This window comes from Strongylocentrotus purpuratus, unplaced genomic scaffold, assembly GCF_000002235.5.
Source record: "Strongylocentrotus purpuratus isolate Spur 01 unplaced genomic scaffold, Spur_5.0 spur5_scaffold_15, whole genome shotgun sequence".
Taxonomy (NCBI): domain Eukaryota; kingdom Metazoa; phylum Echinodermata; class Echinoidea; order Camarodonta; family Strongylocentrotidae; genus Strongylocentrotus; species Strongylocentrotus purpuratus.
In genome coordinates, this window is record NW_022145600.1 from 32100056 (window position 1) to 32127809 (window position 27754).

General features: G+C 37.8%; 3 protein-coding genes across 3 annotated transcripts in view; 1 reads left to right on the plus strand and 2 right to left on the minus strand.

Annotated features, from left to right (window-relative positions):
* LOC115924238 (extracellular serine proteinase-like) lies at nt 1-21917 on the minus strand. The gene is made up of 5 exons (XM_030986223.1): nt 21709-21917; nt 10704-10847; nt 9574-9758; nt 8257-8428; nt 1-1150 (listed from the first exon to the last, which is right to left on the minus strand). Exons 3-5 carry the CDS (start codon nt 9709-9711, stop codon nt 1011-1013), a joined length of 450 nt encoding a protein of 149 aa, XP_030842083.1. The 5' UTR covers nt 9712-9758; nt 10704-10847; nt 21709-21917; the 3' UTR covers nt 1-1010.
* On the plus strand, nt 10858-18390 carry LOC115924237. The gene is made up of 2 exons (XM_030986222.1): nt 10858-11021; nt 11701-18390. The coding sequence occupies exon 2, from the start codon at nt 11828-11830 to the stop codon at nt 17291-17293; it is 5466 nt and encodes a 1821-aa protein (XP_030842082.1). The 5' UTR covers nt 10858-11021; nt 11701-11827; the 3' UTR covers nt 17294-18390.
* The window catches only part of LOC115924191 (aqualysin-1-like), an 18299-nt gene continuing 11820 nt past the window's right edge, over nt 21276-27754 (minus strand). Inside the window, exons 2-5 of the mRNA XM_030986072.1 lie at nt 25760-25900; nt 22290-22425; nt 21709-21818; nt 21276-21401 (exon numbers count right to left, since the gene is read on the minus strand). Of these exons, the coding sequence (XP_030841932.1) occupies nt 21276-21401; nt 21709-21818; nt 22290-22425; nt 25760-25900 (513 nt within the window). The remainder of the gene's footprint in view (nt 21402-21708; nt 21819-22289; nt 22426-25759; nt 25901-27754) is intronic.

The window sequence follows — 27754 nt, forward strand, 5'->3', positions numbered from 1 at the left end:
CAGGCAGCCAGTGAAAACGAGCTCGTTTGATGAAATTATGGAAATGCAAGCACTACTTCAATCATACAGAACTTTGGTATTCCTAGCTCATTTTTCGTGATTGAGGTGTCATATCTGCACATATTTTTGGAACGCTTATTTTGATTTACCTAATGAGTTTAACATGAAGACGGTGATTCATTATACATTTTACTTTATAAATGACAACAGAATTAAGCAGTTTAATTTTAAATGTATTCATAGAATATTACCTAGTAAAGACAATTTATGTAAATGAAATATCAAAAATAATAAGCTATGTGTGATATCTGTAAGATCCCAGATACAACAAACCACCTTCTCCTGGCTTGTAAGAAGGTTTCGCTTTTTTTGGAAGATTATATCCAAATTAATCGATACTTAATCGATTTTTATTTTAAGAATCGTTTTGAACGGAAAAATTATTTTAATACGTCATGAATTAGAGAGAAGAGAAATAAATCTTGTCAATCTGATTTTAAACTTCGCTCAGTTTATTATCTATAGAAACTATATTAGAGAATGTTTTGGAAGTGAAAAGCACAGGATACATGCTGTATATTTGATGAAAGATTTAAAGGTAGAAATTCGCACCCATCTCGATATGAGAAATTCGATGCAAACGAAATAACACTAATATTTTCAATATTTTAGTTAGTGATTGTGTCACATTAGTTTTATGTTTTGTACTATATATGATATGTTACAATTTGCATGAATTATGTATATAAACATTGTTGCTAATAGCTGTTATTTTATGATATGAACAAATAAAGTCCCTCGAAACAGAGTAAATAGAAGGAAAAAATATTAGGATCTAAAAAAATGATATCATATACTATGAATGCACTATAAGTAGGCGTAATTGCATTAAACACTCATTAACTCTGCTAAACATTCAGCGATTTGTTTCATCATGCGCTACGTAACAATTTCTTCATCACTGCTATCCTAATAGGTGTAGCTAGCGCATAGCGCATGCGCAGATCAATTCAGGGTATGTAAAGCAGCAAGTTTGGTGACCCTAACTTGGCGTCACGAACTACATACGGTGTTGCGTCGTTCAAGATCTTCTGTTTGAGAGCATCTGGAGCGAGGCTGTTGTCGTTTCCAAGTGCTATGATGGCCGCTCCTATAAAGAACAAACAAAAACAGAAGTAAGCAATTATTTACATTACTGTCTCGTACGCATGGAGAATATTATTTGTCTGCGGTACGATTGTATAGCAGACAAATGTTGTTTGTATCGTTAATGAATGCATACTTATGTTGGGTCCGGGGCTGTGCCCCGATGGAATGTAATTTGCATAGGCAGCTCGTACAGGTGTGCGAGCTAATTCTGCCACGGAGACCAGGGCGTGGCATGAATTAGTGTGTAATTGAATCATTCTAGCTTGAACTTTCAACGAGACAACTACCGTGGAGCCGACCGAAGTTATCGATCTCGTGAACGCGGACATGCGAGACAACCAAACGGGCTGCCAGGCCAGCCCGATTCGTTGACTTCTAAGAAGTTTTTTCAGCAGCATATTAATAGCAATCAGAAAGCCGGGATCGTGTTTTTTCGTGTGGAAAAGCACGGCATTGGAGAGTTGACGACAGAGAGGTCTTCATTTATTTTCTTAACAATACAGAGCCAAGTAAAATTATCCTTACATTCACCCGTTTATAGGGGTTAATTTACCCAATAATCTTTTTGGAAAGGTTTTGTCTCGAGAGAGAGATAGGTAAATTGGTAAAGAAGAAGTGTATTAGGTAATACGAAAAGGAAAGATTCTCCATGTACTAAAACGGTGTGTTAAATGAGTTTCGTAACTGTCAAAATAGCACCTCTTGTAGGAGACTACGAGAAAATTAAGAAGGAATGTTGGGAAATGTATTGATATATATATATATATATATATAAGTGCTGATAATTATGTCTGATATAATCGAACAAGGGTACAAATTACCCGTACATTCAACTCCTTTATAGGAATTAATTTGCCCTATAATCTTTTTGCCAAAGACCATTCGAAATTTGTCGAGAGAGAGATGGGTAAATTGGTAGAGAAGGATTGTATAACTGAATAAGAGGAGGAGGTTGAAGGAAAGTAAAGATCACCGTGCATTGGAGTGTGAAACGAGTTTCGAAGCTGGCATATACCATTTCCTGTAGGGAGACTACGAGAGAAGAAGGAATTGTTTTGGGGGGAGAATTGCTGTTAAATACGTCTGTGATAGTAGAACAAGGGTACAATTTCCCTTTACATCTCATTTTGTTGTTAATAGAGTAGAAAATGTATTGACGAGGTTGCAGAGAGGCTTCTTGTAATGAATTCTGTGTCCGATTACAAAGGACAGTGCAGATAAGTTCGAGATTGAATGAGCGTCAATCTCAATTAATACAAAGAGAAATATGAAGATGTTTAATTGTGAAAGATGAAATGGGTGACTATGTGTTCACGTTCGGCCTGAAGTTGGCATTAATACATTCACATTGAGAGGGTTAATGAGGAAAGCCATATATTAGGCTTTGCCTGGGATTTCGGTGAAATAAGGTATTTTTTTTTTTAGGCATTTCTACCTTGGGGTATGTGTTCACCATTAAAAGTGATGAGATTTGTTGTCACTTATTGGCGTGGTCATGGTCATAATGCAATCATGTTTCCTGAACACGGAATTGCAGGACATGACAGCAGGAAAGGGGCTGATTCTCTACGTGTCTCAGTGCTAAAGGAACCTAAGGTCTAGGTCTTCTTCTTGCTGAAGAAAAATGTCAGTGGGCAATACTTCCTGGCTAGGAATAAAATGGGATTTTCTGAACGAACGAGAGCGAATCGCAAAGAAACGCATTAACGATTTTAAGGTTTCTATTTCCACTATAATTTCTAAAGATCGAAGGTCTGGTATTTTTTTGCTCGTTAGGTCTCTAGCGAAGGTAGTGGGAAAGAAAGTGTCAATGCACATCGTGTTTGGATAATCGGTGTGTCAATTCATAGCTGCAGTCTGAGCATGAGTAGATAAAGGTCATTGCAGACCAAATTGTGAAATACACGGAGTCAAAATACTGGATAGTGTTCATGAAAGTGATGTAATCATTATTCTTTTTATGCACAAGCAACTGCATTCCACGATACACAGGTGGAAGAATTCTTTGAAAAGGGGATACAAAGGCTATTTATATAGTACCTCCATCGCTATTGGAGTGATTATTTCAAAGTGTATTAAGTGGGAACTCTTCATTTTTTTTGAGGATCCGTGGATAACCGTGAACTGGTCTATTAAAGACAATGGAGTCGTTCAAGTGTGTGAACAGAAAGAGTTGGAATGCTCCTATCTCGGTAAACATGAGATATGCTGGCAGGGTTCGGTTTTTTGCAGGGAAAATGTATACAAGTTAAATAGTAACACAGAACTCATGGGAGTTTGGTCTGAGTCTGAGAAAATTCAAAGCTCGTCGTGGAGAGTGTCCGAAGCCGTCGTGAGAACGGCAAGTAATGTTTGAGCATCGCCTAGAAGGGCGAAGTGTACACGCGGACAACAAGAATATTGTGGATATTGTGATAAAATGGAGTGGTAACCCCACCTGCCAAGAAAAGGCTTTGACAATACGAATTGTTTGTAAAGAAAACGATGTAAAAATTGATCCGGCTTGGGTATCTAGACGTGAGAACAAGCAGGTTGATAGATTGAGTGTAGACAAGTTAAATAGTAACATAGAACTCATGGGAGTTTGGTCGGAGAAGATTCAAAGCTCCTCGTGGAGAGTACTCGAAGCCGTCGTGAGAACGGCAAGTGTTGTTCGAGCATCGCCTGGAAGGGCGAAGTGTACGCTGGTACACGCGGACAACAAGAATGTTGTGGACACCGTGATAAAATGGAGTGGTAACTCCGCCTGCCAAGAAAAGGCTTTGGAAATACGAATTGTTTGTGAAGAAAACAATGTAAATATTTATCCCGTTTGGATATCTAGACGTGAGAACAGGCAGGTTGATGGATTGAATAGGGCGTCAGACGACTGGCATATGTAAACTGAGGCTTGTAACATAGGCTTGATCAGAAGTGGAGGACTCATGTGTTTGACAGAATAATTATTGTTTGTCATTATAATACCAAAAGTAGGAAGTTTAATTCCAAATGGTGTAATGGGACAAGTTGTGTTTTTTCTCAGAGTTGAGAGTGAGATATCGATAGGTGGGTAGGTATACCACCACTTCGATTCATGGCCAAAACTGTTGATAAATTGGTGCCGGATATTAAAAGCAAGGGCTCACTAATATAGTCCCATATTGGAAGTCTGCTTCATTGGGCCCATGATCTGGGATGGTGATAAGTTCTATTCATTTTATTGAAGAATTTGAGATATTACCCTCTGGTGAGGAGGATACAGGGCCAAAACTGAACTTTTGGAAGCCCTCGAAGCAGATTTATGCTTGTCGCATTGAAGACTTTTAGTTGTACCATGTTATTTTTATTTACACTCTCCAGGTTTAGGAGTCAAGAAGGCCATACATGGTGCGGTGGACGAAGCGAGGGTTTGATCTGAGAATCTTATCGTCATGGCTTGACAATCATCGGAGCCGAAGGGGAGAAGGGACGTCCAAGACTCGTCGTCAAGAAGGACGCAGTGTTTTTTACAGTGATTTACGGAGGATGCGATGATGTTTGAGCTTTCAAGAGATCTCGTTTATATTCTCGTTTCTGACATTGTGTTTGAAAGCTCATATTTATTCGTAATATGTTGGCGGAGAAGTGAAAGTCAGATCAGTATCGCAGGCACAATACCATCTTGATGAGTAATGGTAAATGAAGTACTTAATTGTCCAGTAGAAATTCTACGAGAATGTATGTGGCAAAGGAAAGGAAGGTATTTTCAAAAAATCTGACCCATTCAATTCAGACCAGTTTATTGGAACAAAGGTAATAAGACTTTGTCATAGAAAACAAACAGTCAAGTTATACCAGTGCATATGAGACAGTTTTTGCTCGTTTGTGGAAGGTATGCGTGGAAGAGGCTAGTTTAATTTGGGCCTACTCCCTCAAAGCAGGAGGGGCTATACCGCCGATGCCAGAGCTTCCGTGCCAAATAGGCTTTGGAAGAGGCACGGGCGAAAGAGCAGTGAGAAGTCAAAAGATGGCAATGTTGACGATAGTTTGGAGCACAAATTATTGGTCATTAAGTCTTTGAAATTGTGAAAAGTGCTTTTTCTGTTAGATTTGAGAAATAGCACAAAGTGTCGTGCAGCTAAATAAATATAAAATAAGCATAAGTTTTGCTTTGTTCATTCTCAGAACATGTTTGTGCCTTGGGCAATTTATTTTTCTTAACTTCAAACATGTGACATGATTAAATAATCATAATAATTTTTCTTTCAGGAGAATTGCTAATATCGTTTCAATGTGGAAGGAAAATCAATCCAAGATTTATCAAAATTGAATATGATTTGAGATTGCGGATGGGAAAACAGCACCATCACTCACATATTGTAGGAAAAGTAATCATTTGAATTAGTGCTTTATTCCTGTTCAATACAAATTGGATTGACCTGCAAGTGAGCGTAGATACGCAAAATGCATGATATTCATTTGGATGTAAGTGATAAAATTTACTCTATAAACTTTGATTGGGAGAAATTACAAAAGATATTTTTCCACAAAGCTGGTTTAAACAAGACCGCAAATATTCGTAGGTAGCCACCAACAAAGTGTTGCCTGAACAAAGAGTTGTTAATTGAATTTAATGACATATTATTAGCATTGATGGTGTTTTCACCTTACGGACAGGATTTTAAAAATTATCAAAAGAAGGGCAAGAAAACGAGGTCTTGTCTCGTACACAGGTTTGCCTGTTCATATTTGAATATAACGAGCATTTGTTCGAATTTCAACTTTTTCTTGAAAGAGAACGTTTCGGATCTAGAATGTCATGGTTATGAATCAAATTATTCAATGACAGTGTTCTGTACGCTTATGTATTAAGTGGGAAAGGCAAATTCCTGAAACATAATACTTTAGAATCGGTTGTATTAAAAAAAGGTAATAAGTTTAAACGAGCAAGGTAGTGATTTTAGTCCAAATTGGACTCGTTTGTCAGTTGGGTACTAACTTTCAGATTTCATTATAGTAAACCCAGGTGAAGTAAATGGATACATAGCTTGCATGAATATTAGTTCCTTGAAATGCTGGAGCTCTGTGATATACGGCAGCAAGGGTAAAGCCGGGGTAATATTATTAATGCGCCTCAGAATAGGATTTCTCGATAGACGGCGCTATAGAAATGCCATTAGTATTAAACAATGTTAAAATATATATTTATCTGGGAGTCTATTTGGCATGACTTAAATTTAGATTGCTCATTTCTCTTCTGTTCTCTTTTGCTCCCGTTCTTTGAATTCTAGTCGTTGTCAGGCTATTCCACAATAATTGAAGTGTATTATTGTGTTATTTTTGTGTATTAGGAGTCAAGAGGGATGACAGACGAAATAATATGTGAGATTATAGGACAGACTATTATTTGTCTGCGGTACGATTGTATAGCAGACAAATGTTGTTTGTATCGTTAATGAATGCATACTTATGTTGGGTCCGGGGCTGTGCCCCGATGGAATGTAATTTGCATAGGCAGCTCGTACAGGTGTGCGAGCTAATTCTGCCACGGAGACGAGGGCGTGGCATGAATTAGTGTGTAATTGAATCATTCTAGCTTGAACTTTCAACGAGACAACTTTTATTTACAATAAAAGTGCGTTGTGTCATGTAGTGTTACATGACTGTGTTTGAATAAGGTTCTCAAGAGTTTTTATGCTCGTTGGCCCGAATTGACAAAGCAAGGTTTGAGCTCAAACCTCCTTTTGTTTCGCCAAACCTCAATTTGTTCTTTACAAACCAGGTTTGTAAAAAACGCGTAAAACGCGTCATATGACGTACGAAAACCAAGGTTTGTCGACAAACCTCCTTTGTGAATTCGGGCCATGGAGTTTTATCTCTGGTTTTTTATCCTGGACCATGATAGGTCCGGTTTCCAGTGAAGGAAACGGTTTCCAGTGAAGGAAACGAGAAGAAATGTTTGTTAAACATTCATACTGAATAAACGGCCGGCTCTCAGTAGTCGTTGTCAGGCTATTCCACAATAATTGAAGTGTATTATTGTGTTATTTGTGTGTATTAGGAGTCAAGAGGGATGACAGACGAAATAATATGTGAGATTATAGGACAGACTAAAGGCTTGTTCAGATATGGCGCGTTAACTGCAGCAAAAAAAAAGACCGCCGTTTTTGTGTATGAAAATGAATTACAACTACGAGTATCTAATGTCCTACGCGTACTCACTTCGCTCTGTGTTACAAGATACAGACATGTGAAGCGTGCTACGCTTTACTTCATCATATAACAACAACAAAAAGCCCCCGCGATTTTACCGCTTTATACTTGAATATGGCTTAAGATGAGATGGTTGCCCCTCTTGAGGCCCAGGACTGGATACACCACTGAACTTCAAGAAAAACAAAATTAAATTTGTTTTCTTCTTTCAGTTTCTACTTCTAGGCATGAAGAGAATACATCAGTTCTTGAATCAATTAACGATGATCAATTTAATTCAGTTTGGCATGGATGTGATTCGACTGTGGCAATTTTAATGATTCATTGGCACTTTCCTTGATGATTGCTTGCTTTCAACTTCATAATTATGTATGTGTACCGTGTGATATCTAATTTATCATATTTCTCGGAATGACATGTGAGGGTTCAAATGCCTACGGGCAACAAGTAGGAATGTCGCTTTTGTGAACCCTGACCCACATGCCATTCCTTGTTTTACTCTGTATCTTTTATCTAATACTTTGTATGTATATCTTTGCATGTTTATGGTCAAATAAATAATGATTATAATGATAATAATTACATTGATAATAATAATAATGATGATAATAATAATAATAATAATAATAATAATAATAATAATAATTAGACAATAATAATAAAAATAGTAATACTAATAACATTTATAACAACAATAATTAAAACAATAATAATAATATCAATTATAATAACAGTAATAACAATATTTGAAACAATAATACTAGAAATAATAATAATAATAATTTTTAAAAAATATTTATAATAACAACAATAATTAAAACAATAATAATATATCAATAATGATAGTAATAATAATAATAATAATAATGAGATTAATGATTATTATAATAATAAGAAGAAGAATGATAACAAAACAGAAGAGAACAAATTTCTCACCTGCTACATGAGGACACGCCATAGAGGTACCGCTGATAGTGTTGGTAGCGGTAGGTCCACCGTACCAAGTACTGGTGATGTCTACTCCTGGAGCATAGATATCAAGGCAAGTGCCGTAGTTGGAGAGATTATATCGTTTATCTTGCTTGTCCGTGGCACCAACAGTCACAGCCTGGAAAGGTATCATTTTTATGATGATTACAATAACAATAACAACAACAATAACAATAACAATAACAATAATAGTAATAATAATAATAATAATAATAATAATCATAATAATAAAAATTATAATAACAATAACAATCATAATAATAATTATAATGATATCAACAACTATCATAATAATACTAATAATGATTACCTAAGCCTCATTACTATCAATACTGTTTTCCCAGAGGGCCCTACAATTATTATTAGCCCAGCAACTGCATGGCAGGTATTTACACCTTGGTGGAGAGTGCCAAATGTTAGTTCCGGACTCGGATTCGAACCCTCAAAGGCTCAACCATAACAGATTGAGAGTCAAGTGAATACACCACTATACCTCGACTCTTATTGTAGCAATTAGGAAATGTTGATAATGTATTCTGTAAGAATCGATGTATACTGTAAGGTTTTGGAATCAAAATAAAAGGAAGTTGACACAATTTTGCTAAAGATCACAATTACTTCATATGGAAATAATATTACTCTGTACAGGATTATGAGACTTAAAGGGTTGAGTTTTATTCTCCTTTAAGTAATTGACCGTCTTCCAAACCCTTCGACACGTTTTGAAATTTTCTGTCACACCCTCGAATTTAGAAGCCACAGAACATAGAGCGTTCTTATTTTGTTACATAGTTCCCTTGTTTGTTTTGATTTTTTTTTATAGAATTTGTGGTCACTTTGAAAATCCCCATGCCTGTCCACCCCAATAACAATTCATAAGACAATTTTGATTTTTCATTAAATTAGTGAAACATAACATCATCTGAGCAGCAGCGAACCAATTTGATTGGTATATTTGGTACTCTCCTTACACGGACTGCTGGTGTGGCCAGCTGTCAACAATTATCTGTTGATACTTGAAGTGGCTATTGTTCAGAAGTGCACACAAAAAGTTATTTTACAGATGTTCAAGGTGTGCCACACTTTCCACCACCCCCCCCCCCCCCCACTCCCCCGACATAACCTCTTCATTATTAACACTGATGGGAAATTTTTCCAACTGGCCTTGTCGGAAAATTTGTTCCAAACCTCCCCCCCCCCCCCCCCCTTCAAAAAAGAGGACATTTTTGAATTTTTCTACCGACGTTATTAGAAAATACTTACAAGTGGGTTTTGAGCCGGAGAATTCAAGCAGGCTTCATGGTCGTCGTTTCCCGCTGCAACCGCCACCAAGATTCCACTGTTAATAAGTGACGTCACACCTGCATCCAGGAGTGTGGATACCCCGCCTCCAAGAGACATGGACGCCACTGCTGGTTTCTGCGCGTTGTTTTGCACCCAATCAAGACCTTGTATCAACAAAATTAATCAACAACAATAATGATAATAATAATAATAGTACTATTGATGATAATAATAGTACTATTGATGATAATAATAGGGATTATAATACAAGTGATAATAATAATGATAATAATAATAATTATAAAAATAGTAATGGTGATGATTATAATAGTGATAACAATAATGATGATGAGAATAATAGTGATAATAATAATTATTATAATAAAGACAATAATAAAATTTGTTTGGTAGAAAATAAACAATAATGCTGATGTACACATTTGTAATTTTAACTTTAAAGAGACAGTATAATCCATTTTAACGCGATATATAACCTTACATCTAATCGTTTTATGACATATTTGTCTTGTTTGTTTGTTTGTTTGTTTGTTTGTTTGTTTTGACACTGTTTTCAGACTTTGCTCACACCTTCATTATGGTCGTGATTGTACAGCTTAGTGTCGGAAATGTTTAACTGTTTAAAAAAAACATATGTTTGTTATAGCTCTAAGCTTAAAGAAAATGTTGAGTTCTGGGGAGAGGTGAAAAATAATTTGTGAGCGTTATCATTGATATTATGCAAGCGTGGAAGGAAATCAGAGGAAAAAATCTTCCCTGAAAAGCATGGCTCTTCAAATACCTTCATGTTTTTAAAAATATTAAAAGTAAGGCCTGATTTTTATGCCACATGTTTGTGCAGTCCCATATACATCTTTCTGTGTAAAGTGCTTGTAACTTTAACAAAACTGCGCCAGATTTTTTATCATTTTGATGACTCCAGAACATTGCAGTACACACCAATACTTATCTGCTACATGATCAAATTTTCTGATCGATTCCACACCTTTTCATTCACAATGCAATCGCATGACCAGAACTCAACTTTATCTTTGAGATAAGAATAAATTCTGAACCAGACCAGAAAAGAGAGAGAAAGAAAATAAGCATACCATCTAAGATCTGTGATAAAGAGCCCTTGCCGAAACAGTTGAGGACCCGAATTCCGACCAATGATGCACCTCTAGCGATCCAAAGACATCCGAGCCTACCGTCCCAGCACAGTGAGTACCATGGCCGTTACAATCAATACCTTCCTAGTGTAAGATTTAGAAAGTTTTCTGTCATGACGTCGGTTCAGATTTACCATAATTTCATTTGGTCGTAAGAGGGCGTTTGTAGTTCGCCAGCCTAAAAGTCACGAAATTTGAAATGTTTTGTGGACAGTGATTCCATCAGTAATCCCCGACAATCGAGACAAGCCCAATGTTGTAAGTACTATAAAGCTGTTATTTGTATAAATCAATCTTTAATTGTTTGTATGAGGCCAAAAATGGCACAAGATATAAATCTAGTTTTCTGTAATTTTAAGATGAAAAGTACGTTAAAATGTTGTCTGTGCATGTAGCACCACATATAGACAAACGTAGGATAACGTGTGTGAATGCACAATTTGTGCATATATCAGTTTGTGTTGAGGATAATCTAGATTTGTGTGTAATGAGTGATGATAATTGACATGAAACAAAGAGTATGAATTGTTTTCCTTGGTTATAAAGAATGTCAAGGGTGTAGAAGCAAATAGGAATTTAGTTCAGGAACCAAGTAAAGAGTGTAAGATAGAGGCAGGAAATAAGGCTGGTCGAGGGTTTATTTGTGTATGACGTTAACCTACAAGATAGAGAGGTATGATTTGTAAGGGTTATATTTGTAAACAAAGGTAGAATTTGAGACAGTTCATTAGAATAAGATAAATGAGGCAGTTATACAGTTTGTGTTTGCACAAGTGAGCTTTACTCACATAGTTTATTCTTGAAGGTTTTCTTTACTCAGTTATGCATATTAAGGTCATTTATGGCAAGCTAGTTGTGCGATACAATAGATGTTTGTTTATTCATGTGAATTTGTACACATGCTTATGATTGCTTGTTTGTTTTATTAATATTACAGATGAACTGCATTTTATGCACGTATCTCAACTTGGATGTCGTCGTCCTTTCTTTAAGCCTACTGTTGGGGTCACTTCAGCAGAATTTAACGTCACACAAAGTTCATAACAGCTTTAGCATTCGTCACCATGAGTCAAGTAGGTGTTGATGATGTCAATCCAGAGGATTCTGCAAGTCAGGTTGGGAAGAGTTCCACCACGTCATCTGGACTTAGGACCAGGGCCAAGAGGGCTGCAATAGCAGCAGAATTAGCAGTTCTTCAGGAAGAACAAGAGATAGAACTCGAAGAAATACGCCTTAAGCAAAGGAAGGCTAAGTTACTCTTACGTGCCAAGCTCAGCGCAGCAGAGGCAGAAGAAGACTTGTATGAGCAACACAGGAGTGGCAGTAAGGTGTCGAGTATAGGGAATAGGAGTTCCAGTCAGCAGAATGTCAAGCAGGTGCATGAAAGTGCAGAGCATGCTACGGAACATCATCATCATGTCAGCAATCATGATGTCAAGGAACCTGCGCTCCTACAAGAGACTATTCCTTTTCCAGCTCAGCAAATGGCTTCATCTCCCATTTCAGGTCAAGCTTATCAACCACGAGACGACCGAGAATTTTATCTGCAGACCCAAGTTCAGCAACAACGATGGTTGGAAGCTATCAGTCTGGCTAATGTAGAGATGATGAAGTTTGATGGGAGTCCTTTGCACTTCCATGAATTTATGATGTCGTTCGACAACTTAATTGGTCGATCTTCACTCGATAGTGGGACAAAACTTATGAAGTTATATCATTGCTGTGAAGGAGAAGTTAAGGGCATCATACAGTGCTGTATGGTCATGGAACCACTGTATGGGTACCAACGAGCCAGAGAGCTGTTGGTGGAACGCTTTGGCAGCAAGTACAAGATAGGAGAAGCCTGGATCAAACGTATAACCACTGGTCCAATCTGCCATGGGAATGACCGGAAGGGGCTGCAGAAGTTTGCAGATGAGTTGAAGATCAGCATGGAAACTCTTCGAGCAATGGATCTACTGCAGGAAATTAGTAGTCAGAGAGAGTTGCTGAAGGTGGCTGAGAGACTTCCATATTACCTTAAAGGTAGATGGTTAAAGTTGGTGAGAGACATCAGACAGCAGGAGCGTTCTCCCGATATCTCTGACATGGCAAGGTTTGTCTCCAACGCTGCTGAGGAAGCCAATGATCCTGTCTTTGGAGATCTGACAGCAACAACAAAAAGAGTTGAAACTTCAAACCCAGCTTTCAACAAGAAGAGTACAAGAAGTAACTACATGTACGCTACAGAGGTAACAGAAGTAGCAGTCAACCTGAAGTGCCTGAAGTGTAGGCAAGAACATTCCTTGTTTGGGTGCGACAGTTTTAAATCCATGGCACCCGAGATGAGATTTCAGTTTGCTCAGGACAACAGACTATGTTTCAACTGCCTGCAATCTGGCCACACCAGTAGGTTTTGCAGATTGAATAGAAGATGCTCAGTACAAGGATGCCAGAGAAAACACACAAAATTTCTCCATTTTGCACAGGATGCATCTTCATCTGCAGGAAGGATGACAACGACACAGGCTCCAGTTGAAACCCAGAACAACGAAGTCCATCAAGTCCAGAATGGGTTCGTTAAGAAGTGTGTCACAGGGGCCGGAAGGTGTGTGCTTCCCATTGTTCCAGTGAGGGTTAGAGCTCAAGGAGAGAATGTATTTGTGAATACATATGCACTGTTGGATTCTGGTTCAACCAGTACATTTTGTACAGCCACTTTGGCCAGAGAACTCAATGCTACTGGAAGGAAGCAAAGTTTAAGCCTGACAACACTGGAGAAGCGTAATAGCCCCATAGAGACCTCAGTGATTAGTCTGATTGCAGACACGGGACCAGATACAGACTGTGTGAAGCTACCCTGTGTGTATACCAGAGACGCCATTAATATCAGAGACACACACATTGCCAATGTGGATGACATTTCAGGATATCATCACTTAGAAGGAATCAACCTCCCGATCATTGAACGACATGAAGTTGGACTGTTGATAGGGCAGGATTCACCTGAAGCCTTGATACCTATCGAGGTGAGACGAGGACAGCATGGCCCTTATGCTGTTAGGACCAAATTGGGTTGGTCAGTGAGTGGACCTGTAGGTTCCAGTTCAGATGGTGTACCCAAAGCTACATCTAGCTTCATTGACAGTAATGATAGACTGGAGGAACAAGTCAGCCAATTCTGGAAGATCGAAGCTACAGATGTGCTTAAGAAAGACAAGGCAATGTCAGTCAATGACAAGAAGGTAATGGAAATATGGGAGAGGGACATCCAGCGGGAAGGTGCACATTTCCAACTACCGGTGCCCTTCAGAAGGAGACCACCTAACTTGCCTGATAACAAGTGGAGTGCAGAACAGCGTTTGAAATCGTTGGCAAGGAGATTGCAAAGAGATCAAGCAATGTATGTGAAATACAAACAGGGCATAGAGGATCTCCTCAGGAAAGGCTATGCAGAGGAAGTTAGTGAGGAGACTAGGCAACCCAAGGACACCCCTGTTTGGTATTTGCCCCACCATCCAGTCTTGAATCCCCAAAAACCAGACAAGATGCGAATCGTGTTCGATTGTGCGGCCAAGCACCAAGGGGTATCTTTGAATGATGCAGTGTTACAGGGGCCGGACCTTATCAACAATTTGATGGGAGTTTTGCTTAGATTCCGCCAGCAACCAGTAGCACTCATGTCAGATATAGAGGCAATGTTCCACCAAGTGAGGGTACCTCCAGAAGATCGAGACGTGTTGAGATTCTTGTGGTGGAAGGACGGAGACTTCAACAAGGAACCGCTGGTCTACCGGATGTGCGTCCACCTCTTCGGAGGTACGTGGAGCCCAAGTGTGTGCAGCCATGCACTTCGTCAGACAGCAAGAAACGGTGATGGTAATGGTAAAGTGGAAGCATCTAAGGCCATTCTCGAAAACTTCTATGTGGACGACTGCCTGGTGTCAGTTGAGAATGAAGAAACAGCGGTGAAACTTGCTGCGGACTTGATGGTCTTGCTCAGTGAAGGAGGCTTCAGATTAACCAAATGGGTCAGTAACAACCCATTTGTCCTGCAATCCATACCAGAAGAAGAGAGAGCTAAAGATGTGAGGGGTCTGGATCTCAATCATGATGCTCTTCCAGTCGAGAGAGCACTTGGAATCAGCTGGGATGTAGAAACTGATTGTTTGCTGTACAAATTTAGACCCAAGGACAAACCCCAAACCAGGAGGGGTATCTTGAGTGTTGTATCTTCCATCTACGACCCTCTCGGTTACGCCAGTCCTTTCATCCTAAAGGCTAAGATGATCTTGCAGGAACTAACCAGACTTAAACTTGCATGGGATGAGGAGATTCCAAGCAAGGAAATAGAGAGATGGAATGAATGGGTACAGGAACTACCCAAGATGACTGAATTCCAGGTCAACAGATGCATCAAACCACACGACTTTGGCAAGGTAGCAGAGTATAAGCTACATCACTTTGCAGATGCTTCAGAGAAAGCCTATGGAGTCGTTTCCTACCTGCGGATGAAGGATGTTGAGGGTCAGGTGCACTGCAGCATACTATTTGCAAGGTCACGTCTTGCACCCCTGAAGAGGATGACAATCCCACGGCTTGAACTGATGGCGGCTACACTCTCTGTCACTATAGACAGTATGATACAACGGGAACTGGATCTGCCGCTCCAAGAGTCAGTGTTTTGGACTGACAGTTCAATAGTACTTCATTATGTGAAGAATGAGGATAAACGTTTCCATACGTTTGTAGCAAACAGAATTACAACCATTCATGAGGGATCTGAACCAAGGCAGTGGCGACATGTTAACACTGATGTCAATCCAGCCGATGATGCCTCGCGTGGACTGACAGCTGAGGAATTGACTGGACGATGGAAAGAAGGGCCAAAATTTTTGTGGTCAGAAGAATGCGATTGGCCTAAAAGCTTGAGAGTGAATGAGTCTAGCTTAGAGCATGACCCAGAGGTAAAGCAAGACAAGACTGGAGTGTTTGCTGCAGCCGAATCTGAAGTCAAGGCGACAGATAGACTCCTTGAAAGTTACTCGTCCTGGTTCCGGCTGAAGAAAGGTATTGCATGGATCCTGAAGGTCAAGGAGTGCTTGAGAAGAAAGGCACGCAAAGATATGAATTTACTGGATATGAAGCAGCCAGTAACAGTTGATGAGATGACTGTAGCTGAAGAAGCAATTGTCAGATACGTTCAGCAACAGACCTATGCTGAGGAGTACAGAGTCTTACAGCAAAATAAGACTACACAACGGTCACCCACTCGAATAGCAAAATCCAGCCCACTATCTAAATTGAGCGTGAAACTCACAGACGAAGGATTGATATGTGTTGGAGGAAGACTACACAATGCACCACTAGAAGAGCAGACAAAACACCCAGTGATTTTGCCTTCCAAGCATCATGTAGTACAGCTTTTGGTGAGACATTACCACATTATGTGTGGTCACTCAGGGAAGGAGTATGTGCTATCCCTACTCAGACAACGATTTTGGATAATCAGAGGGAGGTTAGCAGTTCGTCATGTACTACACAAGTGTTTCACATGTAAACGTCAACGTGCAAAACCAGTGGAACAGAAGATGGCAGATTTGCCGGCAGATAGAGTGGTACCAGAAAAACCTCCATTCAGTAACGTGGGAGTTGACTGCTTTGGCCCATACATGGTGAGACAAGGAAGGAGCTCTGTGAAGAGATATGGATGTATATTCACTTGTCTGGTTATAAGAGCAATACACATAGAGGTACTGCATTCATTGGAGACGGATTCATTTCTGAATGCCCTTCAGAGATTCATTTCACGCAGAGGACAACCAGAGATTATCAGATCCGACAATGGTACAAATTTCATAGGTGCTGAACGTGAACTGAGGGAGGGATTGAAACGATGGAACCAGGAGAAGATCCACGATAATCTCCTTCAACAAGGAATTGATTGGAAATTCAATCCACCGAGAGCATCCCATATGGGTGGATCATGGGAAAGACAAATCAGAACTACGAGAAAGGTCTTGAATGCAGTCATGAAGCAGCAGGTTCTGAATGATGAGGGCTTAACGACTCTTATGTGTCTAGTAGAGGCAATTATCAATGGGCGTCCACTCACCATAACATCTGATGACGCAAGGGATGCAGAGCCTCTCACACCAAATCATCTGCTGCTCCTGAGGTCAAAAAATGCTCTACCACCTGATGTGTTCCAGAAACATGATCTGTATGGACGTCGACGCTGGCGGCAGATTCAATACCTGGCAGACTTATTTTGGCGCAGGTGGGTGAAGGAATACCTACCTTCCTTACAACAGCGGCAGAAGTGGCTGAAAGAGACGAGAAATCTGGAGGAAGGTGACATCGTGCTGATTATCGACAATCTGCCGAGGAACAAGTGGTTGACGGGAAGAGTAATCGAAACCTATCCTGGGAAGGACAAGCTCGTCCGATCGGTCAAGCTGAAACATAGCACCGGTATCCTAGTCAGGCCTGTGCAGAAACTATGTCTTTTGGAAGAAGCAGATAGCGTATTGGTGAACCACAGCGACTAATTGGAGCATTCATTTCTTATGTGAGATAATTATATTGATGCACGGTGAATTAAACGTGCGAGGTGAGAGCCTAGCGCCGCCTCTTGTGAATTTTTGTGTCGCAATTTTCCTGATCCGTGACGAGCGTAAGATCCTGATCATCATGTTTCAGTTTTGGAAGAAGCAAAGAGCGTAAATTGGTGAACCGTGGAGAGCGATCTCAATTTAAATGGATCCACAGCGAAGAACGACTAAATTGGAGCATTAGTTTCTTATGTGAGATAATTATATTTGATGCACGATGAATTAAACGTGCGAGGTGAGAGCCTAGCGCCGCCTCTTGTGAATTTTTTATGTCGCGATTATCCTGATCCGTGACAAGCGAAAGATCCTGATCATCATATTCAAGTTAGACTGACGTCGACGCAAGACAGAACTCGTTTACAGCAACAAACTTGTTTAAGCGCAAGAAATTGATAAAAACAGTCCCCAGACTTTATACAAGACTATTTGCGGTAACATTGTGCCCTTGAGGTAAATCGGGCATGTTATATTTGAGGACAGTGGACTCTACTCTTGAAGAGTAATAAACATTTCAGCCTTGTTATAGACTATGTCATATTATGTTTATTAGTCAATACTTGAAGAAAGACTATAATGGACTTCAGAATACATGTATTCATTTCAGTATTGAACTGAGACTATTGCTGAAAGATTTTTTTGTTCGAACGATATTCATACGTAATTTCTTACATGTTTTTTCCTAAGAGCAGGAGTTAAATATTTGACCACTACAAATGAGAATCATTTGTCATGATAACATGTTATTTGGTCAATGCATGAGCATACAAATATGTAGTGTCTAGTTCAAGTTGAAACTTTAAAGAACCGAATTGTGTTGATATTTGATGCATAGACCCAAAAGAGGATATTTGATATGAAGGGGATAGTTGAACTAAAGTTTTGTATACCGGAAGTAAATTGACAATTTACTCAAGATTGCGAATGATGAGAAAGTTTAATCACAGAAGCACCATTTTCTGAATTTGAAAATCATTTTTTGTGTGTAACCCTGTTGTACTTAGTGGTGGGCTACTGAATTTTGCTTGAAAACTCACGCCTAAAGGCATTTACTGTAATGTACTACATTGTGTAAATGAAATTAATGGAATGTGCTATGCAGAGTTGAGTGTAAATTCTGAATGTTTAGTTGTGTTTTATTAACAGAAAAGTTAGACAATTTGAATGGAAGTTGAAGTTATTTGGATAAATGCTTTGCTGTGGCTACGCATTTAAGGGGCCGGGATGTAAGATTTAGAAAGTTTTCTGTCATGACGTCGGTTCAGATTTACCATAATTTCATTTGGTCGTAAGAGGGCGTTTGTAGTTCGCCAGCCTAAAAGTCACGAAATTTGAAATGTTTTGTGGACAGTGATTCCATCAGTAATCCCCGACAATCGAGACAAGCCCAATGTTGTAAGTACTATAAAGCTGTTATTTGTATAAATCAATCTTTAATTGTTTGTATGAGGCCAAAAATGGCACAAGATATAAATCTAGTTTTCTGTAATTTTAAGATGAAAAGTACGTTAAAATGTTGTCTGTGCATGTAGCACCACATATAGACAAACGTAGGATAACGTGTGTGAATGCACAATTTGTGCATATATCAGTTTGTGTTGAGGATAATCTAGATTTGTGTGTAATGAGTGATGATAATTGACATGAAACAAAGAGTATGAATTGTTTTCCTTGGTTATAAAGAATGTCAAGGGTGTAGAAGCAAATAGGAATTTAGTTCAGGAACCAAGTAAAGAGTGTAAGATAGAGGCAGGAAATAAGGCTGGTCGAGGGTTTATTTGTGTATGACGTTAACCTACAAGATAGAGAGGTATGATTTGTAAGGGTTATATTTGTAAACAAAGGTAGAATTTGAGACAGTTCATTAGAATAAGATAAATGAGGCAGTTATACAGTTTGTGTTTGCACAAGTGAGCTTTACTCACATAGTTTATTCTTGAAGGTTTTCTTTACTCAGTTATGCATATTAAGGTCATTTATGGCAAGCTAGTTGTGCGATACAATAGATGTTTGTTTATTCATGTGAATTTGTACACATGCTTATGATTGCTTGTTTGTTTTATTAATATTACAGATGAACTGCATTTTATGCACGTATCTCAACTTGGATGTCGTCGTCCTTTCTTTAAGCCTACTGTTGGGGTCACTTCAGCAGAATTTAACGTCACACCTAGTATAGCAAATCAACCACAATTGACATACCTTTTAAACATATAAATGACATATATCTCTTAAACACTGTGTTGTATTATCTAATAAACATTGCTTTCCGGTAGATTTTAATTATCGTATTTTTCTGTTGAGTATGGAGTTGGCATTATTAATAATCAATATTATTATTTGTATTATTATCATTATCATTATTACTAGTAGCAGTAGTAGTAGTAGTAGTAGTAGTATTGATATTATTATTGCTATTATTATCGTTAGTGTTATTATCAGTATTATTACCATTATTATCAGTATTATTATTATTATTATTAATAACTACTTGATTCAATTCAACTTTTAATTTATGTATAATATTTTACCAACATCTGTTAGTTTTTTCAAATGGAAACTCAAAGAAAACGATTTGTGTTATTACTGTAACAAAACTGGTACCATAATGCATGTATTATTTGAATGCGGAAAGATTCATCTATTTTGGAATGTTATTGAAATATTATAATTCAACCCATTCTGTAGAAATTTTAAATTCTCACCCATTTGTGTTGTAGAGTGTAGTAGACCTACACTCTACAAACGTTGAGGTATTCAAATTGTTGCCCGTACGTTGATTTCCTGATATTTTTTTTGCGACTGATATAAGTCCTAAATATTATTTTAAAATGTCAAATATCACTTGACGATCTTACATCGTTTATATATATATATATATATATATATATATATATATATATATATCCATGGATATACATGTATCTCTTTCATAGTTTGTCATTTAAGGCGTCACTATACATATTTGCCCTACAAATTTGCCGATAAAATTAACCTATTTCTTAAAAACGACAGAAAAAAGGCCCTCAGATTTTCGAAGGAGTATTAACTTTTTGGTTATGAAATAAATCTGAATATGAACACCCGAATCTGAATCTGAATCTGAATCTGGCATATATTCCACTTTTTTTAATCGAATTTTGCTGACAGAAAATTTTGAATGGAGGTATCAACCCCTCCGTCTAGCGACACCACATGTTGTACATATAACATAAAGCAATGCAGGTTTTTTTTTTAAATAAACATATAATTCATTATTACAGCTGGAAACCAACGCCTTGCCCTTTTCTCCATCTTTCTTGGACAGTCACTATAATGTGTCTTATTTATTTTCTTAGTTAAAATGAGGGTTACAAGCGCATGTATGTCAAGTTTTCATGCTTACGCTGCAGCCCTCCTTTACAACATTTATATCAATATAGACCTTTTAACTAATAGGCCATTTTCGTAATGTGCGTGCAAATCCAAATAAGACTGTACGCTATTTGCTTCGCCTTCTGGCCAATAAACCCAAATTTATACAATAGTCAGAATGCAAATTGCATATATTACGTGTTGCTATATAGGACAAGCTATAATTTTTGTCATACCGGGGAGTTCATTCCAACTCCCTGGTCATACCTACCAAACAACAAATGTATGCAATTAGCATTCTGACTATCGAGATAAAATAATTTATGCGTAGCAGGTATATGAAGTAATTCGTTTCAAGGCTTCACAAAGGCATATGCAAAAATTTGGTTACGTGACGGAAATGGCCTATTCTATGCATACTTTTTGAAAATGTCCCATGGCAAGTAAAATGCTTGCCCGACATAACAACAAATAATGTATGAAAAGAAGATTCAATCCACATATATTTCATTATTCATAGCAGGTGAATGAAATGGTTGGTATTAAACTGGATTTTTTCACGAAACCTTCATAACTTCAAGATCAACGACATCTTGACGCTATCGCTCGACTTGTCCGCTAAGTGTTTCACAAAACTGTCTTCGCCAAGACGAGCGACAACGTCCCCGACAAGAGACTTGTCGCGACTCCAAACCTGTCAAATTTGTAAGAACGACACTGTTTTCAAGACGGTGTTGTGAACACTTAGCGGACAAGTCAAGCGACAGTGTCGAGATGTCGTTGATCTTTGGTTTCGTGAAATGACCCCCTAGTTTATTACATTCGGCTAGTAAATGTTATTCCATTTTATTCATATTTTGTCACATTGCTGTTTCAATTTCGATGCATATACTACATTGAAAAATGTATCAGTGTTTCAACACGTCAATATTACATTAATGCGGATGAATACGTATAATTTGAATAGATGATTTAAGATGAATAAATCCAAATGAAAATACCTGTCCATCGCCGACAGCGTCGTACCCCACAGTAGCTCTTGCGTTGAAATAGCTGTTAGATGGATAGATGCCCGTGTCTAAGATGTACGCATTCACACCGCTTCCGTCACCTTTAGAAAACAATGAATACTGTCTGAGAAAAACATTTAGAAATCGCATCGCTCCCGTCCCCATTAAAAAGAAATGAATAAAACCTATATATAGACTATAAACATCATCATTATCATTATCATTATTATAATTATCATTATCATTGTTGTTGTTGTTTTTGTTATTATTAGTATTAATATTATTAATACTATTATCTTTGTTATTAGTAGTATATATAGTATAATTATTATTATGATGATGATTATTATTATTACCATGATGCTCTCTCTCTCTCTCTTTCTCTGACCTTTTCTCTTTCACTCTCTACCCTACCCCCCCCCCTCTCCCTCTCTCTCTCTCTCTCTCTTTCTCTTTCTCTGACGCTTATGTATATTAAATATTTTAAACATTTCAAAACTGATTCATTTCAAAATGTAGAAAAAAGATTTTAACGCAAAAAAATAATGGATGTAAGGTCAATTTTGTCAAACCTGTGAAATCCGCCCGTCCATCTAGTGGAAGGAACCTCTGGTCTACCCGTTCTAACCCCCACGACCCAGGGTAGGCTTGGTGAGCTCGAACAACTCCGTTCTCCTCCACCAAAGACACCTCTTCAAGGCTAAGAAGCTTAAGTTCAAAGGTTTGAAAATTCAGGAAGAGAGGTAAATTAGATTACCAACACCAGATGAAGTACAGCACAATCATCGGGGTAAGCTATTACCCCCTCGTTCTGTTATGTGCATTCTTGGATGAGAGCAATTGAGCGTACTTAACCCACCCCCCCCCCCCCCCTCACACATACTTTTTTTTAATGATCTTTATTTTGATTTCACTCGATAATAATACATGTCATGTAAATGAATCATAAATCAACATTTCAATGAAAGTGTATGACAAATAAAGCACATTATCATGTAAAATATTCTATAAAAGAATAACTGAAATTCAAAGCTAAGCACTGAATGAAATCTTTTCATAAAAATAGCCCACCCCTCCCCCTCCATTAACAAGGGAAACAATATATATCATATTATTGCATATACATTGTACTGGACTCCCTGCACCCGAACCCCCTACCCCCCCCCCCCTCATTCACACACACACACACTCTCTCTCTCTCTCTCTCTCTGTCTCTCACACACTCGCCCACTCGTGAATAATAATAATAATAATAATAATAAATTACATTTATAAAGCGCTTAATACAATGTTTCTAAGCGCTTAACATACAAGTAATTAGGTACAACGTAAAATAAACATACAGCAATAATAATACATAATTTTAATAATAACATTACAGATAATTAAACTGCCCTATAAATTACTATTACCGGTAAACAAAAAATACTTCAAACTTGCCTTAAAAGACTCTACAGATGGGGATTGACGAATAATAATAGGTAAACTGTTCCATAATTTAGGGGCTGCAATGGCAAAACTACGATCTCCGTAACGGGTATTTGTTCGGGGACCAGGGGCGTATTGGAAATTAGCATGTGTAGTTGACCGTAATGAACGTGATGGAACAATAGGTTTGAGAAGGTCGTTTAAATATGATGGAGCATAACCATGTTTAATTTTGAATACCACCCTCAGTCCTGCTGTTTTCATACAACTTCTCCCATTTTAACAAATGTTTGTCTAACCTATTCCTTTTCATAGCTATTGCCTTTTCGTCATTTCGATATTCTACTATCTTCTAAAAATATTCCTCCTGAGTAGGAACTACACCCTCCGACCTTGACCTGAAAATAATGTATTTTATTGAAAAGATTGCTGTACTACAAATTTGGATTTCAAGGTCCTTTCCAGTAATCCCAACATGTATATCTTTTCACTCTCCCTTTTTAAGCTTTACCAAACTAATTTTTTTCAATACTCTCTGCCATAAAGCTTTGAAATCATCACAATCCCAAAATATGTGTTCATACGATTCTAAATCTTGCTTACAGAAGAAACAATAATTAGTATCAACAAAACAAATTTAAAGAGATGTTCGTTTGTATATATTGCTCCATGAAGTAATTTATACTGAAATTCCCTATAACTTTTGATAAAATTGTTGTGATTCTAGGTCTTATGAAAATGTCTGCGATTTCTTTTTTAGAGAATTCAAAGTCAGTGTGGCCATCTTTTACTCGTAAAGTATATAAATATTGTAGATTTGTTACAAAAATTCCGTTAACCTTTTTTAATGGTACATTTTTCAATAGAATGATATTTTCAAAAATCTTCAACGAAATATTCTATTTGTGTACATCAACTGAGTAAAACTCGTGTAAGTTCCCTTCATATTTTCCGCTTTTCAAAACTGCATCACTTATCTTCCAAATTTACATAATATTTTCACTACTTAAACCTAAGTTATGAAAATAATCAATTGTTTTCACCTTCCCTTTTCTCTAACATGTGATCTACTAGATAAATGTCTTTCTTAAGTAAGTCTTCATCAAAAATCAATTTACCTTTCGAAAGGTAATCTTTTTTAATACAAAAGATTGGATTAGCTTTTCCTACAAGAAAATTCCTGTTTTTCTCCATATCTTGCCAAGCCTTTAAAATCTCTAATAAAACATTGGTGCTTAAAAAGTCTATAATTTAACATCATAATTACACACACAGGGATATAAACCTTTCACCCATTGTTCTAAAGCTATAGTCAAAGTAAAGCTTCCATCCCATCTTCCTTTCCCCATAAAGTAGCCGTGTTAACCACATTACTCTTTGATTTTTCACAACTAATTCAAACTCTATCATCCTTTAGCCACCATCCCCGTAGTGCTGGTGCAATAGCTCTTTTAATTCGTTTTTCTATTCCATATGAAATCAAAACAAATTTTCTTAATCTCTGCTACTACTCACTTTGGAACAACTAATGATGAGGAAACAAAGTTCAATTTTGACAAAGCATATGTTTTAAGCAAATGTACTTTCCCCATCACTGTTAAATCTCTCTGTTTCCACCATTCCAAAAGTCTTTTAATTCTACTCAAAATATCTGTATAATTTAATCTTCCCTCATTTCTTTATTCAATGAAAAAATATACTCCTAAAATTTTCATTCTCGTTACTATATTGCCCATAGGTAATGTTCCAGACTCTCCTCTGTTTTTTCCTTCCTCATCACATTAGTTTTGTCTATGTTAACCCTTAAACCGCTTAACTTATAGAAAGCTCGGAATATATCCTGTATTCTTGTAATCGATGTTTCATTTTTAACGAACAAAATCATATCATTGGCATACAAAATTTGTCGAACTTGCATGAGCCAAAATTTCTATTACTAGCAAAAACAGATACGATGAGAGTATCCTGCCTCACCCCTCTCTTAGTAACAAAATAACCAGTGGAGAAACCTCCATTCATTACACAACTACTAATTCTGTTATGCATGATGTTAACCCAAGAATAAAAAGACTGTCCAAACCTAAATAAATCTAGTACTTTGAAGAGAAATTTATGTGAAACAGAATAAAAAGCTTTTTCAAATTCTACTGCTATGAGGAATATATCTTCCTCACAGTAATTATTACAGTGAAAAATCACATCATCTATCAAACGTATAGCTTCACCAATATGCCCAACATTTATGTAACCCACTTGATCTGAATGAATAATATCATTCAAAACTTCTTTTATTCGTTTTGCCATTATCTATGAAATGTTCTTATAGTCCGTGTTTATTATAGGCCTATAGTTTTTAACATATACACACATACACGCACACACACGACCTCACGCAAACACAAACACACACACATACACACACACGCATAAATGAATTTTGATTGAATAAATTAATGAATAATTTATTTATTAATTTATTTATCCATCAATAAAATTGAAAAAAAATAAAGAAAACTGATAAAATCAATTAAAGATTCAAAATATTCATAGATCCACCCACCGCAGTTGTATCATTTGATTACAATATTATCGCCACATGGAATATTATACTCACTTCTTCTAAGCCTTTTGTGGTGAGTTTGGCGGCGAACCCGTTGATGATACTCTTGTAGACGTGGAAGAAGGAACAATTCGCAAACGACGGAGAGTTCTGTGTTTCAACCTTAGTCACAAATGCGTCAGCCTTGAACCCAGGCTATTAGTCAAAAGAAATACAAACAACAAACCTTAAAGTCAGTATACTTTTTGGCTTTACAAATTTACATCATGTAATTGATAAGGAAAATGACGAAAATTACATATTTTGACAAACACTTCCTAAACAAAAAAAATAATATAATTTTAAAGAAAAAAACTATTTCAATATTTCCTAGCTTATATATCCTTGTTTGTATTTGTGTCGTTGCTTGTTGTTTTCTTATTTAAAAAGCACTCGAGCATGATAATATTCACTAATGGTGTGTTGCAACGGAGACAAGTTACCGTATTTTGGTCATTCATAGCTTATAATGGTTCCATGACACATGCTCCGCCGACGATTGCTCCACCGACACTTACTCCGCAAAACGCGACAATTGCTCCGCGACAGTTGCTCCGCCGACAGTTGCTCCGCCGACATTTGCTCCGCCGACATTTGCTCCGCCGACAATTGCTCCGCCGACATTTGCTCCGCCGACAATTGCTTATAATGGTTCCATGACACATGCTCCGCCGACAATTGCTCCGCCGACATTTGCTCCGCCGACAATTGTTCCGCCGACAATTGCTCCGCCGACATTTGCTCCGCCGACAATTGCTCCGCCGACAATTGCTCCGCAAAACGCGACAATTGCTTCGGTGACAAATGCTCCTCGAACGACAGTTGCTCCGCCGACAATTGCTCCGCCGACAATTGCTCCGCAAAACGCGACAATTGCTCCGGTGACATTTGCTCTGCCGACAATTGCTCCGCCGACATTTGCTCCGCTAAAAAAGTGCCCCGCAAAAGACAATGCTCCGCCGACAATTAAATTGCTCTCTGATCCAAAAGTGCGGCCTCGTGGAAGACATGAATGCTCCTCTGGCAATTAGTGCAATAAATGCTCAACCGTTTGTTTGCTATTCCCCATGTTTGATTTAAAAAAACATCAAGTTTTAGCTCCTTATGCAAGTTCTCCGGCGAAAGATAATTACTCCGCTCAAAATTTGTTTCATTTATTACTCATTAGCCGATCCAAAAGCTCAAGGCTATCTCTCTCTCTCTCTCTCTTGCTCTTCCTTTTCCTTTTTACACCCTTTTCTTGTCTTCTTAGCTCTTTTCTTTCCTCTCGTGCTAGTCTTCTCATTTTCATCACTTCTTCTTTTCTTCCCCTCTCGAGTTCTATTTCTCTCGTGAAATTGTAACGTAATGTAGTACATGTAGGAGTACATTCTTGTTTAGAATAGTATTTTCAATAATATCCAGTCCGTTTTCTATAGGTTTCTTTCCTTCAGTTAAGTGTATGTAGCTTTTACTATATATATATATATATATATTAGTGTGTAAAACACCCCGTCTCATTTGAGTACTTTGTTTTCACTGACTTTAAGGGACTCACGGAACCACCGGAAGAAGAGCAATTGGCTTATCGTGAAGAACTGACATCAAACTGCAACAAAATGATTTGTATCAATGGGAATAAGCAGAAAGGCTGCCATCTAATTTTCCCGTCTGAAAGGGTTCTCTTCTTTACGTATAAGTGCCCTTCAAAGCTTATTTTGATCCCTCCCCTGTTGCTTTCTAGAACTTCCACGATGACTAATACATTGTATCAGGGGCGTCGCTAGACCTTTTTCAGTGGGGGGGGGGGGGGTTGGTGTAGAGGCCAACGATTACCGACAAAACTAGCCACCAATTACCGACAAAATTAAGTGTCTCAATATCTACAAATAACCCTATAAACCCGGGGCCGAAGGCTAAATTGTTTTTCCTATGGACTATCTAAAGTACTTGCGTATGCGCAAATGATCAATTTCCTCGACGACATAAATATACGAATTATTTTGTCAACTTAGTCAACATCATAGCTAT

Bases quoted from the DNA above. Each gene is read 5' to 3' on its own strand.
- LOC115924238 (XM_030986223.1), bottom strand. From the start codon at position 9,711: ATGTCTCTTGGAGGCGGGGTATCCACACTCCTGGATGCAGGTGTGACG. The intron at 8,429-9,573 runs GTAAGTATTTTC...ATACCTTTCCAG, and splicing joins CTCCGGCTCAAAACCCACTT to GCTGTGACTGTTGGTGCCAC. The intron at 1,151-8,256 runs GTGAGAAATTTG...TGTTCTTTATAG, and splicing joins GGCGTGTCCTCATGTAGCAG to GAGCGGCCATCATAGCACTT.
- LOC115924237 (XM_030986222.1), top strand. From the start codon at position 11,828: ATGAGTCAAGTAGGTGTTGATGATGTCAATCCAGAGGATTCTGCAAGT.